The 15,851-nt window shown below is 44.7% G+C and overlaps 1 protein-coding gene across 1 annotated transcript in view; it reads left to right on the forward strand.

Annotated features, from left to right (window-relative positions):
• LOC117427501 (cadherin-22-like) overlaps window positions 1–15,092 on the forward strand; it is a 197,322-nt gene extending 182,230 nt beyond the window's left edge. Inside the window, exon 12 of the mRNA XM_034045717.3 lies at window positions 12,459–15,092. Within this exon, the coding sequence (XP_033901608.2) occupies window positions 12,459–12,982 (524 nt within the window). The 3' untranslated portion in view covers window positions 12,983–15,092. The remainder of the gene's footprint in view (window positions 1–12,458) is intronic.
• Window positions 15,093–15,851: the final 759 nt, after the last annotated feature.

Consider the following 15,851-nt stretch of genomic DNA (forward strand, 5'->3'; position numbering starts at 1 on the left):
CCATCCCTTATACCAGTTTACTATAGTAATAGTGAAGCATAATGCAGTAATGCATAGTGAAAGAATAGTAAAGCATAGGTAAGCATTGTAAAGCCCAGAGGGACATAATAATATACATGGGAAAACTGTGAAATTACCATGCACATTTCCTGTTGTAAACTGTTATAAAGAATAGCTGTGGAAGGACGGGCAGGTTCCCTCACATATTCCCAGATTCTGACACTCTGAATAATGGTAGAGAATGTACAGTAGTTACCAAGTTTGATCTCAATTGGATAAACAGTTCTCTAGATATAAGCAAACATTTAGTGGCACTGTAACAGGGGGAGACCTGTGCTAACTCTTCTGATGTGTTCATAGTGCTGCAGGGAGAGGGCAGCAGCTCGTCAATATCCGCCTGTCAGTCATGGCAGTGACACGGAGAGGGGGGAGAGTGGGTGTGCAGACTTTCCTTCTCTCTGAGTGGCTGAGAGGCGGGTCTTGGGGGAATTGCTGGCCCTATAAGTTAACATTCTGCTGTTCCCTCAGCTCTGCCCTCCGAGACGTAAAAGGTGTGCGGAAGCGCTGGAGAAAAATCAGCAGGGACGGAAATCCCCACAAGAAAAATAAATAAACAAATAAAGAAAAGAATTAGCGGTAGCGGGGAAAACTCTTGGGCAGCCCCGGTAAAGAGTGTATAGCAGGCTGAGGGAGCTGCTAGTGTAGGATGGAGACCCGGGCCGTGCGGGTAGCGACGGTTGGGGTGAAGCTGCCGAGCGCAGCATCTTTTATTTTGTAGTTTTGTTTACTGTGGAAATTGGAGAAAGCTTCAGTCGCAAGGCATTTTTGGCGTTTTTAATCTCTGACGGTATTTCGTCTTGATCGCCCTTTGCTAGTAATGTTCTAGTATTGAGCCCACAATCCATTTGTTCACTGGATTGAAAGCTAAAAACTCTTACTCTCACACCAGATGTAACGGCTTGTCAAATTAGTTTTCTGTTTCTGTTTGGCCATACATTATGTATTTTGAAATGAACCAATATTACTTAAGTTACAATAAACTTTAATCGGGTCATTGAAAAAAATATATATGTATGTCGACTTGCAGGCATGAACGCACACAGGAAATAAAATGAGTTAAAGTTTTTTTAGCTTTTAGTTTTTTAAAATATGTATTTTTTTATTTTTTTATCCCAAAGACAGACTGCAGTAACGGCCCAACTGTTTATATGACATTTAAACAACAGGGTTTATTTATAACGTACATATTTAATATGTACATTAGCCATGTGTGACAGGACGGCTGTAGTGGGTGACGTTAGACCAGAAAACAGGAACACACACAGAGACTTGGGGTTTTGGTGAAGCTGAGCGCGTGATCGCATGTTAAATTGTATTAAATGCTGAGCATGATCGCGCTCAGCATTTAATAATTAACAGACAGAACAGAAAATAAAAAGGTTGTAACACAAAACAGGACACGGCACTTACGCCAAAATAAATATATAAACAAAACGGACTAAACAGTAAACAGACCTTCCTCTCCTGGGCCAGTTCCTCCTCTCCCTCTTGGTAGGGGCAGCGCACCACCGGGTGCCCGAACTCCCCACAGGCAAGGCACCAGCCTTGGTCCTCTAGACCACCGAGGAGGTCCTCCAGATCCTGGCAGCCATCTCTCCAGCTCCAGCCTTCCATTTCTTTATTATTTTTTTTAGGCAAAGCCACTCCTCCGCATCCTCCACCTTTCCCTGATCGAGGGCCTTCAAAAAGAGAGGGTCTTCATAGGGGCAAACTTCCCGGAGGTGCCCATACTCCATGCAGGAGGCACACCATGGAGCCCCTCCTTCCTTCAACTCCTCCTGGCAATTACACCATGGCTGCCTTTCTTCCTCCCATCCAATTTTTTTTTTAATGATTTTTCCACCCGCAGTATCCCTGGTCTGACGCTTGGAGGCGCTGTTATCCCACTCTGACACCACGTGTCACAAAGACGGCCGGAGTGGGTGGCATCAGACCAGAAACAGGAAAATAAACAGAGAGAGATGTGGAGTTTGGTGAAGCTGAGCAAATGCTTTCGCTCAGCATTTAATAAATAAACAGAACAGAAAATAAACGGTGGTAACAAACAAAAACACAAGGACACGGCACTTACGCCAAAATAAATATATAAACAAAACGGACTAAACAGTAAACAAACAGTGCACGGACAGACAAACGAAACACGGTGAGTGAGACACTTCTTTTCTTCTTCTTCTTCTTCTTCTTCTTCTTCTTCTTCTTCTTCTTATTCTTTTTACCTCCTTCTCCACACTCGTTCTCCACTCACCGAATACCCAACCCCGAGTATGTGAAAACATGCTGTTTTTATGCAGCTGTACCGAGACTCGACTGCTAATCAATCATTCAATTGGAGTCTCGGTACAACTGCACGTGAATTAATAAAGTGCAATTCCCCGTGCTCACATATTACATTTTACTTGCACGTGAAGTGCTGTGCAATCCTCGTGCCTAAATACAAATATACATTTTAAAAAATTGGTGTTACACAGACCCGTTTATATCCCGTGTACCAATGACTATACACCAACATTTAACACACCACACGCAACATATAACAGAAAATACACACAGGGGCGGGCACTTCGTCACACCATGTTACAGCTCTGTTAGTTTTTTTTTTTTTTTTTTATCATGCCGTTATAGGCCTACTGGTGAAATGGCCAAGAGACACTTGGTGCTTAACACATACTGAATTATATTTTTTTTTAGAAAATACATATTTCACATATTTTATAACGTTACCGTAGTCTACTTTTTTTTTTTAATCGATGCGGTTTTCGTTTCACAAATCTACTGCACTTTGTCTATAAACTGTATTTTAGTACGCACAAGTTCAAATTTCTCCCATTCACTTGCAAATAGATCAATTAACAGCAGATGAATTTCACAGTATTATTAATTATTATTTAAGCACAAATATAATAGCCTACATTTCAAGAGTCACTGCCGAAGCTGATTACTTATTCTTCCAGAAGTAACGGTCGGGTGTAACAGGGATACAAGGTTATATTTGCGCCGGGCCATGTTGTTAACAAGCCTGATGATGTTGCCGTCCAGGCGTTACTGTGAAACTGACTGTAACCAGGGAGGGTGCGAGCACATTCGGGGAATAAAAGCACAGGAGTTTAATTATGAAAACGCAAGTATAAACAAACAAGTAAAAAAGATTAGCCTGTCGTCAGACATGTCATGTTAATACAAAGTGCCTTAATTTACTGTGTATTGGTATTGCGTCTGGTCTGGGAAGGGGGACATACGGGCGCGTTAAGAGAAATGCAGCGGGACATTTTTTATTTCAGGGGGGCATTGGCGCAATGGCTTGGCCTAGCCCGAACACTGATCCTGCCATTATTCCAACCTCTAGGCATTGCCAGGTAGAGCTGAATTCTGAAGTTGAAAAACTAAATTGCAAATCTCCAAAGTAGGCTTTCACTAAATTTGTTATTGTCATCGGTACACTGAAAAAATCGAAAGCTGCCCAAAGAATTTCATGTGGCACTGAACCATATGCATTAGCCAAATCCAGGAATGTCACATGGAGCTCCTTCCTCTCCTTTTTAGCTGATTGAATTTGTTGCCAGATCATGCTGATGTGTTCTAAGCATCCTGGGAAACCTGGAACGCCCGCTTTTTGTACTGAAGTGTCAATGAAGCAGTTCTTTAATAGGTAAGTTGACAATCTCTCAGTAATAATGCTGAAGAAAATCTTGCCTTCTACGTTTAATAGGGAAATAGGACGAAACTGACTGATGCTTGTAGAATCTTTTTATTTTGGTATAAAGACTCCTCCTGCTCGGCACCATGCTCTTGGTCAACTTGGTTATCCCATGCCACTTTCATCAATTTCCACAGGATTCGTAAAACTCCTGAAGCACTCTATTACACTGTACGGAACTCCATTAAGCCCTGGAGATGATGAGGCCCTTGCTTTTTTCACAGCTTGCTCTACTTCTTTCCACTTAGGTGCACAGTCCTCCATTTTGTATTCTGGTGGATTGAATGGATCTTTATAAAAGTTAGTTCTCACACGCTCCTTCTTTTTGTAGCGTTTCCATAGGCGCTCAGCTCTGCGCAATGTTGCAAGCTTGTCTTTTATGACCCTTTGTAACAGATTGAGTCCCTCCTTCTGAATTTGTTCTGCTCTTCTCCATTGCTTCCTCAGCTGTCTCCTTTCTCTAACTAAGCATTCAATCTCCTGCTGCCGTCTAGACCTTCCAGAAATAGTTTGTACTTTTTCCTTCCTTTTTCAACTCCAAACCTCTCACTTCCATATGCGTAGATGAGGTCCCCAAATTTATCCAGCTTCTTTTCAACTGTTCCACTTAACCTTTCCTACACAAAACAGAGATCCATGTTTACTGTGTCCCACACAGTTTTCTCAGATACTTAAACCCACTAAACGGCTAGAAGACCCCTATCTTAGGTATTTTAGTATGGTACACTGCTGGATATCCATGTGAATACATGTGTTCCATCCCTTATACCAGTTTACTATAGTAATAGTGAAGCATAATGCAGTAATGCATAGTGAAAGAATAGTAAAGCATAGGTAAGCATTGTAAAGCCCAGAGGGACATAATAATATACATGGGAAAACTGTGAAATTACCATGCACATTTCCTGTTGTAAACTGTTATAAAGAATAGCTGTGGAAGGACGGGCAGGTTCCCTCACATATTCCCAGATTCTGACACTCTGAATAATGGTAGAGAATGTACAGTAGTTACCAAGTTTGATCTCAATTGGATAAACAGTTCTCTAGATATAAGCAAACATTTAGTGGCACTGTAACAGGGGGAGACCTGTGCTAACTCTTCTGATGTGTTCATAGTGCTGCAGGGAGAGGGCAGCAGCTCGTCAATATCCGCCTGTCAGTCATGGCAGTGACACGGAGAGGGGGGAGAGTGGGTGTGCAGACTTTCCTTCTCTCTGAGTGGCTGAGAGGCGGGTCTTGGGGGAATTGCTGGCCCTATAAGTTAACATTCTGCTGTTCCCTCAGCTCTGCCCTCCGAGACGTAAAAGGTGTGCGGAAGCGCTGGAGAAAAATCAGCAGGGACGGAAATCCCCACAAGAAAAATAAATAAACAAATAAAGAAAAGAATTAGCGGTAGCGGGGAAAACTCTTGGGCAGCCCCGGGAAAGAGTGTATAGCAGGCTGAGGGAGCTGCTAGTGTAGGATGGAGACCCGGGCCGTGCGGGTAGCGACGGTTGGGGTGAAGCTGCCGAGCGCAGCATCTTTTATTTTGTAGTTTTGTTTACTGTGTTTTATTTTCCCTGTTCCTTTCGCCTTTTGATTATTGTTTTGTTGAAACTCTGTACCCTGTACCGCCCTGGTATAGTTGTGGCTCTGTCGCTACCATAGCTGGTACGGCAGACCACAGACAACAGTGCCCTCTGCGGGCTGAAAAGAAATTAAGCTCCCATAATAAAACTGGGCACCTGTGCGGTGTTTCAGAATTACTTCTCTGTGTCCTGTGTCAGTGAATTACCCACCACCCTTCCACACGTGGTGTCAGAGTGGGATTCACTGGCACTGCCCCCTGTAAGCAGTGCACACCAGCATGGATGCCACCCAGTTCGCGGAGATGATGAATCTCCTGCGCCAGACCCTGACGGCTGCCGTGCAAGGGGCGGCTAGAGCAGCGGCACCTGACCCCCGGTTGATGAGACCCACCAAGATGACGGCAGAGGATCGACCCGAAGCCTACCTTGAGGTGTTTGAGGCCCGGGTGGGATCAGGCCCAGTTAACAGGGGAGGCGCAAGCAGCAGCGAGGACGCTGTCTCCCGACCGGATGATGGACTACCCCACGCTAAAAGCCACCATCCTGAATCGCGTGGGGGCCACACCGGAGGGATATTGGAGGAGGTTTCGGGAGGAGCGCTTCTCGCACGAGGAGCACCCGAGAACCATTGCCCATCGCCTGAATGAGTACGCCATGGGGTGGTTGAGGCCGGATGCGACCACGAAAGCCAGGCTGGTGGAGGTGATTGTGGTGGAGCGCTTTCTGGAGTGTTTAGCTCCGGAACCACGGCTGTGGGTACAGCGGCAGGCACCCGCCACCTTGGATCAGGCGGTCGCACTGGCAGAGCAGTACCAGGCAGCCGAACCAACGCCAGCCAGGCTGCCGGGGAGAAGCACTGCGGGATCATCCGCACCACCGGCCCCGGATAGGGCGAAGGGACTGGGGGGAAGGGGTGTACAAGGTTTTGGACGGGGGGGCTGTGAGAGCTCCCGGCCCAGGGACCGGGGCAGCGTGAGGTTCCCCGCGGGCTGCTGCGGGGTCGGACCGGGGTCTCGCACGGCTTCCTTACCGTCGAGCCCCTTTGATGGCTCCGGTGTTTCCACCTCTTGCCGAGGCTCCAGGGCGAGAAACTAGCCCACTGCGGTGTTGGACGTGCCGGGAGGTGGGACACCTCGCGCGGGATTGCCCCGTGATGGAGTGTGACCTCAGCCGACCAGGTAAGCCTGTTCAATTACCTCAGTCACTTCAGCAGACGGGTTTTGTTATTCCTGTGACAGTGGATGGTACAAAAACCCAGGCGCTCCTGGATTCAGGGTGTGGTCAGTCCCTAATACAGGCTAGCCTAATCTCACTGGGGCATAAACGATTATTGGGACAGGTGCATATTAAATGTATTCATGGGGATGTACGCTCCTATCCCAAGATAAGTGTGAATATAACTATTGGCCAGCAGGGGACGCAGGTGCATGTAGGATTGTGTCCTCGATTGCCAGTACCAGTAGTTCTGGGGCGGGACTGTGGGCAGTTTAAGGATTGGTTAGCTGTTCTGACAGCCCCGCCCACCCTATTGGCCAAAAAGGAGGAAGTAATTGGAGAGATCTTTCCCTTCTGTGACCCGAATTGGTTTTGCCATAGATTTAGGCCCCGAAAAACTAAACGGGAACGTCGGGCCGCTAACAATGAGGGCTGGCGATGGAAGGAGTCCGAGAAGTTTCAGGTGGGGGCGGTTGGTGAAGAGTCTGGGGGGGAGGCTGTGGAGCCAGCACAGGGGTCTGGCTCGGCTGCCTCCACTCCGGACCGACCCGACCCAGAGCTGGAAGCCATGGGAGCTGATTTTTTAGCTCGTTCCCGTGACTTCCGACTTGAGCAAGGGCGTGACGACGTGCTGGGCAGGCTCTTTGACCAGGCAGCGGTGGTTAATGGTCGGGTGGTCGAGCCCAGACGCGCCGCCACGTACCCTCACTTTGAAATTAATTGAGATCTACTGTACCGTGTTGAAAAATTACCCCAGACGGGGAGGTGCGTCATCAGTTGCTCATTCCTCAGCCCTTTAAGGAGGATTTGCTGCAGCTTGCTCACGCTATTCCTCTGTCTGGTCATTTAGGAAGGGACAAAACCAAAGCGAGTCTTGTGACACGGTTCTATTGGCTGGGGTTGGATGGTGACGTCAGACGGTTTTGTGAACGGTGTGGGGAGTGTCAGAAAGCTAGCCCTAGAGCCGTCCCACGAGCACCACTGGTGCCGTTGCCCCTAGTGGAAGCTCCGTTTGAGCGTATTGGGATGGACATAGTTGGGCCATTGGAAAGGAGTGCGGCGGGATACACACACCTATTGGTCATTTTGGATTACGCGACGCGTTATCCAGAGGCTATACCCCTCCGATCTATGTCCGCTAAGTCTGTTGCCAACAAGCTCATGAAGGTTTTCTCCCGGGTGGGGATCCCCAGGGAGATACTGACCGACCAAGGCACCAACTCTATGTCCCGGCTAATCCGCGGAACATGTAAACATTTGGGAATTAAGACCATTAGGACCTCGGTGTTTCATCCTCAGACCGATGGTCTTGTGGAGTGCTTTAATAAGACCCTTAAGAGCATGTTGCGCAGATTTATTAGCAGTGATGTGCGGTACTGGGACCAGCTGATTCCTCCCCTTCTCTTTGCGATCAGAGAGGTACCCCAGGCTTCCACGGGTTTTTCGCCATTCGAGCTGCTGTATGGGCGAAGACCCCGGGGTGTGCTCGATCTGGTCAGAGAGATGTGGGAGGAACAGCAGGATAATTCGACTAATACAGTCCGGTATGTGTTGGACCTGCTCAAACATCTGGAGTCTGTTGGAAAATGGGCGCATGATAATTTGCAGCAGGCACAACACAGACAGGAGACCCAATACAATAGAGGAGCCCGGTTACGCACATTTCAGCCGGGGGATAAAGTGCTTCTATTATTACCCAGTTCTGAGTCAAAACTTCTGGCTAAGTGGCTGAACGTAAAAGACAGGTAATAAAAATGGAGATTGATGAAATGCTGAGACTGGGGGTAATAGAAGAGTCCCAAAGTGACTGGAATAGTCCAATTGTTTTAGTGGATAAGCCGGACGGTTCAACTCGATTTTGCATTGACCTACGGCGAGTTAATGAAAAATCGAAGTTTGACGCTTATCCCATGCCCCGGGTAGATGAGTTGCTGGAGCGTCTAGGCACGGCTCGTTTTATGACGACACTGGATTTAACGAAGGGGTACTGGCAGATACCCCTGTCCCCGGAATCCAGAGAGAGGACGGCGTTTTCGACTCCCTTTGGGTTATACCAATTTAGGACCATGCCCTTTGGGTTGCACGGAGCTCCAGCCACTTTCCAGCGGATGATGGATCGCATTTTGCAGCCCCATCAGCAGTACGCCGCTGCTTACATAGATGACGTGGTTATCCACAGTGAGGACTGGCCGAGTCATCTGTATAAGGTAGCGGCGGTATTGCAATCCTTGCGGGAGGCTGGGCTCACTGCTAACCCAAAGAAATGTGCCATTGGGAAGAGTGAGTCGGAGTATTTGGGGTATCGAGTAGGGGGTGGCCAGATCAGACCGCTGATTGCTAAGGTGAAAGCCTTGGCTGATTGGCTGGTCCCTACAACCAAAACCCAGGTGCGCTCTTTCTTGGGATTAGCGGGCTATTACAGGAAGTTCATTCCGAACTTCGCCACGCTTGCTACTCCCTTGACAGACCTCACCAGGAAGGCTGCCCCAAATACGGTTTAGTGGACAAAGCCTTGCCAGAGGGCCTTTCTCGCTTTGAAGCGGAGATTGTGTAGTAAGCCAGTGCTATGCAGTCCGGATTTCAGTAAGAGGTTCACCCTGCAGACGGATGCGTCAGAGACAGGTCTCGGGGCAGTGTTGTCTCAGGAGGTGCGGGGAAGAGAGCACCCGGTCCTGTATATCAGCAGGAAGCTCCTTCCCCGTGAGAAAAACTATAGTACCATCGAGAAGGAGTGTCTCGCAGTAAAATGGGTACTCCGGTACTACCTCCTGGGGCGACACTTCACCCTGGTTACAGATCATGCCCCCTTGGCATGGCTTCACCGGATGAAGGATAACAACGCCAGAATCACGCGGTGGTACTTGGCCCTGCAGCCCTATGCCTTCAGGGTTGTCCACCGAGCAGGAAAGCTGCATCAAAATGCAGATTCTTTCTCTCGGGAAGGCATGGGGATGTAGGATTTTCGAATGGACCGGTGGTGCCATTCTAAGGGGGAGGATATGTAACAGGGGGAGACCTGTGCTGACTCTTCTGATGTGTTCATAGTGCTGCAGGGAGAGGGCAGCAGCTCGTCAATATCCGCCTGTCAGTCATGGCAGTGACACGGAGAGGGGGGAGAGTGGGTGTGCAGACTTTCTAGCTACGAGACCATGCTATTTGCACTCCACCTTAAAAAGAGAATGAAAGTGTTGGTGAAATGGCATTATGGGGTGAATGGGAGCCATGTCCATATACCCTTATGGTGGTTCAGTGTGCCACTTTATAAAGGGTTAGCACTGTATGTAAAACGAAATTGTGTAACATACAAGCGAAAGCACGTCTCCACTATATTCCTGTCATCGACGAGCACGTGACAATAATGCTGAAGGATCTTCAAACAGCTAGGTCAGGGCCACTTTGTCATACTAGCACCAAAAAACATCCTCTTATTACAGGTCAACTGGCTACCTTGTGATCAGCATTCACAGTGCCTTCACTTTCCAAGCATTGGCACGTCTCACTTTAAAACACTGTCTTTTTTAAAGTGTTATTTTTCAAGTACTTTACACAAAATAAAGGCAATTACCAGCCCTTTATACAACCACTAATACAGATTAATAAGCCTGTCACTTCAGCTCCAGGTGGAGACTCTAATGACTAAAAATGAAAGAAATGAAATATAGTCCTGTAAATTGAAGTTAGGCATGTGGGCAGTGCAGCACTGTCTCTAAAACACTTACAGGTACAGTGGCACCAGCAATCATTCAGACAGTTACCCTAAATTTAAATATGTATCATTTTATGCATCATAGTTTTATTACAAATGAAGCTGTAGCCTTCTTTCTGCATTGAGAGTGCATTGAGAGTTGCTACAGGATTTATTCTTGCACTATGCTATTAGGGGCTGATGTAAGGGTAGATGCAGTGCAAACAATTGCGCCAGCAAAATCCAAATTGCCTAGCGGCCAGCAATTATTTTGCACTACGGCCTATGTAAGCTTAAGAGCAATGCAAATTACTCAACACAAATAATGATCCGCAATCATGACAACAAGGAATGCAATAGCGGCTGCACTTACAGCCCACAGGTGAGGTGAGTTAGGAGTACAGAGAGCAGTAGGTGCAGTATGAGATTTTACAGACCTTTTTAGGTGCATACAGGAGGACAGATTTTCCCTGTCCCACCCTAATTTAATCAATATGTTCTTTACAGTGAATTATCTGTATTTATTTTACAGGTGCTTAGACAATACAGAATGGGTAAGCTCTTAATTACTCGCTTCTGCAATGGTTTGCACCTTGTAAGTGGAGGTTTCAGCAATTGCTTAGTATTCCAGATCCCTGCCCAATTCCATGCTGTTTTCTTCCTTTGAATACATTTCAATACCATTTAAATTGATTAATGATGGAAAATTTCTAATTTGATAGACGGTGCAGAATGCCAGGTGAAAACCATTCTTTACATATGCAGCATTTTTAATGATACTAAAATCCCACTTTACACCGGCTAAACACATTTTTGCATGTATCCTTACATCAGCCCCTAATACACTAATCCTGTATTATGCAAGCGTCCCTAATTAGTTCCCTTGTAATACCTTAGTAAAAGCATAAAGAAATATAAATATGGTTTTAAGGATCCTTTAACGCTTTCCTAGTGAGATTCAGTGCTTGCTATTCTGAGTGTGAGTTTGAGTAAATACTGCAATCCTGTGACCGTGGCTGAGGGCGCATGACTGTCTGGCAATCCAACAGAGATTGGTCACCAGAGTTAATGTTTTTCTCAACTCCAGCTGGTCGCGTCACAGGACTGTTGCACGAGCATCTCCTGGTAGTTGTAAAGCTGAGGAATGAACCAGCCTTACTGCTTTACACAGCCATCGTGATAGCATCTGAATCAGGTCTTAAGCCATGCAAAGGCTACCAGAGAAATTGCTAGTCTTTAGTATACTGCAGAATGGATGTTGTTTTTAAACGCGTGTTTGATGAGCACCAACACACTGAAGCTGTGTCTCTGCAGTCTGGTTAATATCTAGTCTACTATTCAGACAGCTATAAACTAAACCTGTTTTATGTTACAGTGTTTTTTCCATCAGTATTTTCTTCAAGAACTCCCTGGTCATCGGTATTACTCTGTTATACTGTGATCAACTGCAAGAAAGAAAGAAAGAAAGAAAGAAAGAAAGAAAGAAAGAAAGAAAGAAATGTTCATTACACGTTTTGAAAACATTGAAACATTTCCAAACCGCTTTTTGGGTTATTGGTTTTCCCTAAGTGACCTTTGATATCTGCATGAGAATGAGCCGGCTGATTAGCCTCTGCACTGGGTGCCGGTGGAAGTGTAGATGATGCTTTAATTGCTGCCCGGGGCACCACTGACAGTCATTTCATTTCTTCATTTCTCACAAGGACTCAATTCCCTCATGAGCCACAAATCCTCTAAGGTGTTAATACTCTAACTGTCGCAGGGGTAATGCTATTTATTCCGTCAGTCGGTAGGCTTTCAAATTGGAGAGGCGGTGGTACACCTCTAAATTGGAGTAAAAGCTGGGGTAAATGGAAACAAAGGAATCCCTGAATGTAGATATTTGCAAAATATTTTTCAAAAACCTGCAAAAGTTTTTAATAAGCCAAGAGGTCTCACAAGTCCAATGGTACCCCAAAAATATATACGTTTTCCATGAATCACAGACGACTGGGGATGGGACATTTGTCACCCATTTAACTACAATCAGTCCCATTGTTAACAATATATTTTTGTATCCCTCAGAATTGAATTTTGTAATGGTGACAAATGCAATATCATTGACAGTCACCATTGCAGAAACCCACTGTGGCAATGAAATGCTGGTAATGGGCTGCTTATGGTTCTGGAACAATTGGTCCAGGTTATTTGTGATATATTTGAAACCAGTATTGATGAGATGTTCTATTTTTTTCAGTGCTGGTGTTGTTGATCCTAGCTCTGAAGCGACACCGGAAAGGCCACCGGATGTCAGAGGATGAGGAGGACATGCGCGACAACGTGATCAAATACAATGACGAGGGTGGCGGCGAGCAAGACACCCAGGCTTACGACATGAGTGCCCTGCGCAGCCTGTACGACTTCCCCGAAGTCAAGGGGGGCGACTCGGGGCCTGATCTTCACTCCCTGCCCCAGTGGATACAGGACCAGAGCCAGGGCGACCCGAACGACTCGGCCACAGCGTCAGATTTCTCCATCTTCCAGAGCTACATCTGCAAGAAGGTGGAGCAGGCAGACACAGATCTCTACGTCCCACCATACGATTCCTTTCAAACGTACGCCTTCGAGGGCTCCAGCTCACCAGCACTCTCCCTGAGCTCCATCCACACTCTCTCTAACACATCCGAGCAAGACTTTTCATACCTAAGTGACTGGGGGTCGCGCTTTCGACAGCTTGCGGGGCTGTACATAGTGGGGCATAACGAGGAAGAAGGCTCCTAGCACCCTGCCCCCACTAAAAACAAACTAAAATAATGATAGAGTGATACTAAACTTAAACACCCCCCACTCCGTCCTGGCAAACCCTTTTTGTTATTAAAATTGTTATTATTATTGGAATTTCTATTCACAGGTTGCTGTTGTTCTTGTTAATACAGCACTGGGTTGCAAATGGCGGTCAAGCCCGTAAACCACAACAAAAGGAAATTTTGCCCCAAGCAATGAAGTTCAGAAGTAAGCCAGATATGGATGAAGCTCATATGGAAGAAATGACAATTGACATTTTTTTGTAAGTCACAAAAATGTGTACTTTTGATAAAAGACGCTGTTTATCATTTTTATGAGCATGCTCTCACTTTGGAAAAACAAACCTGGAAAAAAGAATCGCACAACCGCCAAATATCCAAAATGAGGATGTATGTATTTATTTATGTATTTATTTATGTATTGTACATGTTTTTCAATTTTGAGGAGAACCTTGCCATTATTCTCATTGTGACGCAACACTGGGAATAAAACAACAAAAAACTAAAGAAAATCTGTAAGACGATACTGTGAATAGGTATGAAAAATCATTCTTCTTTTGTACTGTAAAGGTGAAATTGAGTTTATTCACTATAGTTTCTGTAAAGATTCTACTGGGAAAATAGTTAAAAAAAAAAAAAAAAAAAAAAAAAAGTATTTTCGTTTTTTTAACCTGAAATTGTGGTGAACTGAAGAACAAACATTTTTTGTAAACGTCTTTTAAAATATATATATTATTATTACATGGCGATACAAATACAGCTGTGGCTGGCAGTTTATGGACTTCATGCTTCAAAAAAGGACAAGGTCACAGCATTGCTTCATTGTTGAATAAGAAACTAAAGCTGCACTTCCTTGGCTAATGCCTTTATCAGAGCTGTAGGCTAAACATCTGTCTATTTTACTACTAAGAGTTTTACCGAAGAACAAGCGGTCAGATGTTCCTGTCAACACTTTTTTTGTTTTCATTGCTTTCAATATTGTGTTAAACATGAGTAAATCTATGATATGTCTTAACATTTGATAAAGGCATTAGCCGAAATGCGTGTCACAACTTAACTTGGTATAATCTTTAATTTACTCTGAATCATGAATGAGTGTTTGAAGTCAATGTATTCATATTTTTTGTTTGTTGTAGGATTTAGAAATCTTGAAGTCGTTTGAAAACAGATGCTGTTTCTTACAGAAGGGAAAAAGGTTATATGGTATATTGCAGCAATAACCAGAGATACTGTGTGTGAAACGCACAGCAGCACCTTGTTTGATAGAGAATCAATGTGTTTGTTTATTGGGTCCTTCACACGACTCTTCCTGACTGACTTTGTTCCAACCACACCTGTGCCTCATTGTATTTTTGTTTTTTTTTCTCATTCTCAGTACTGATATGAATTACATGTTGATTTGAAGATGTATTTAAAATAAAATTAAGTTCATACAAGATTTTTTTTTTTGTGGATTGTGGGTTGTCAAAATGGCGTTAAACAGAAATGGTGGTGAGAGAGAGAGAGAGAGAGAGAGAGAGAGAGAGAGAGAGAGAGAGAGAGAGAGAGAGAGAGAGAGAGAGAGCACTGAAATGTGGTACATAGAGTTGTCACTTGATGTACTCCATAATGACACTGTGTCCCATAGGGAGCAGTGTGCTTGATTAAGTTACAGAAAGTTGCATTACCGACCCTCTGCTCTCTATAAAAGGTAGATCTTAAAGTAATTGTAGCTAATAAAATAATTCATACATCAAAGTAATGTTGTACTTCCATTAACTACATATGCTTCAAATGTTTAGTGCAACACTGTGGAGTAGTGGTTAGGGCTCTGGACTCTTGACCACCGGGGCGTGGGTTCAATCCCAGGTGACGGACACTGCTGCAAGGTACTTTCCCTAGATTGCTCCAGTAAAAACCCAACTGTATAAATGGGTAATTGTGCGTAAAAAAAACAATGTAATTGTATATAAAAAGATAAATAAATAAATAATAAAAAATGTGATATCTTGTACCAATTGTAAGTCGCCCTGGATAAGGGTGCCTGCTAAGAAATAAATATTAATGTTCAGTTTTGAAAGAAACCTATGTAGGTATTTCCATTTTAAAACACAATATCTATAACTACTTTAGATTAAAGAAAGCTCTCTGTTTCTATTCTTTATTTTCTGTTTTCATCTGTTAGTAGTGTCTTCTGGGTCAAATTATGTTGCTGGCTGAAAGCATGTCAATCAACAGGGGAAGCAACTGATTGGTTATTGACAGGAAAGAAGCTAACGAAGCGGTGGGGACAATGTTACTCTCCTAGTGAAATGACCCAGAACATGCAAGAAAATCCTGTCTTGTTAACAGAGATGCATGTAACCTAGAATAGAATCCGTGTGTGCTTTTTTCAAAACTGCACGTTTGGGACCTATAATAATGAATGCATTTGAAAGGCAGAGAAATTATTTGGAATGATTAAATTAATTTAATGCACAAATGGGTTAACTTTGGTCAACAGAGACATCATGCTGGCCTTGGAGCAGGGAATAAGCCGCTTATACATTTATTATGCCAACAAGAGCAATGGCACTGCAGTTTTAGGAGCTTATCTCTGGGAATCAGGAAGGCTTTTTCAATGAAGAGGCACTGAGCATCTGTTTACAACATCCTGCCAAGAATGGATGCTGGAGCTGAAGCCAATGGAAATTCCATTGATCAGCATGTAGACTGAAACCTCTAAATTATGTAAAACAGCGCCACCTACGGGTCACATTGGAGCACTTTGTGTTTTCAATTTCAATTAGACAGAGGGTGACAAATAAAAGGTCTTCAGCTGAAATTGAATACATTAAGTTAATTAGTGTACACAGGCTAGTTCACAA

Source organism: Acipenser ruthenus, chromosome 29, assembly GCF_902713425.1.
Source record: "Acipenser ruthenus chromosome 29, fAciRut3.2 maternal haplotype, whole genome shotgun sequence".
In the NCBI taxonomy this organism is placed as follows: domain Eukaryota; kingdom Metazoa; phylum Chordata; class Actinopteri; order Acipenseriformes; family Acipenseridae; genus Acipenser; species Acipenser ruthenus.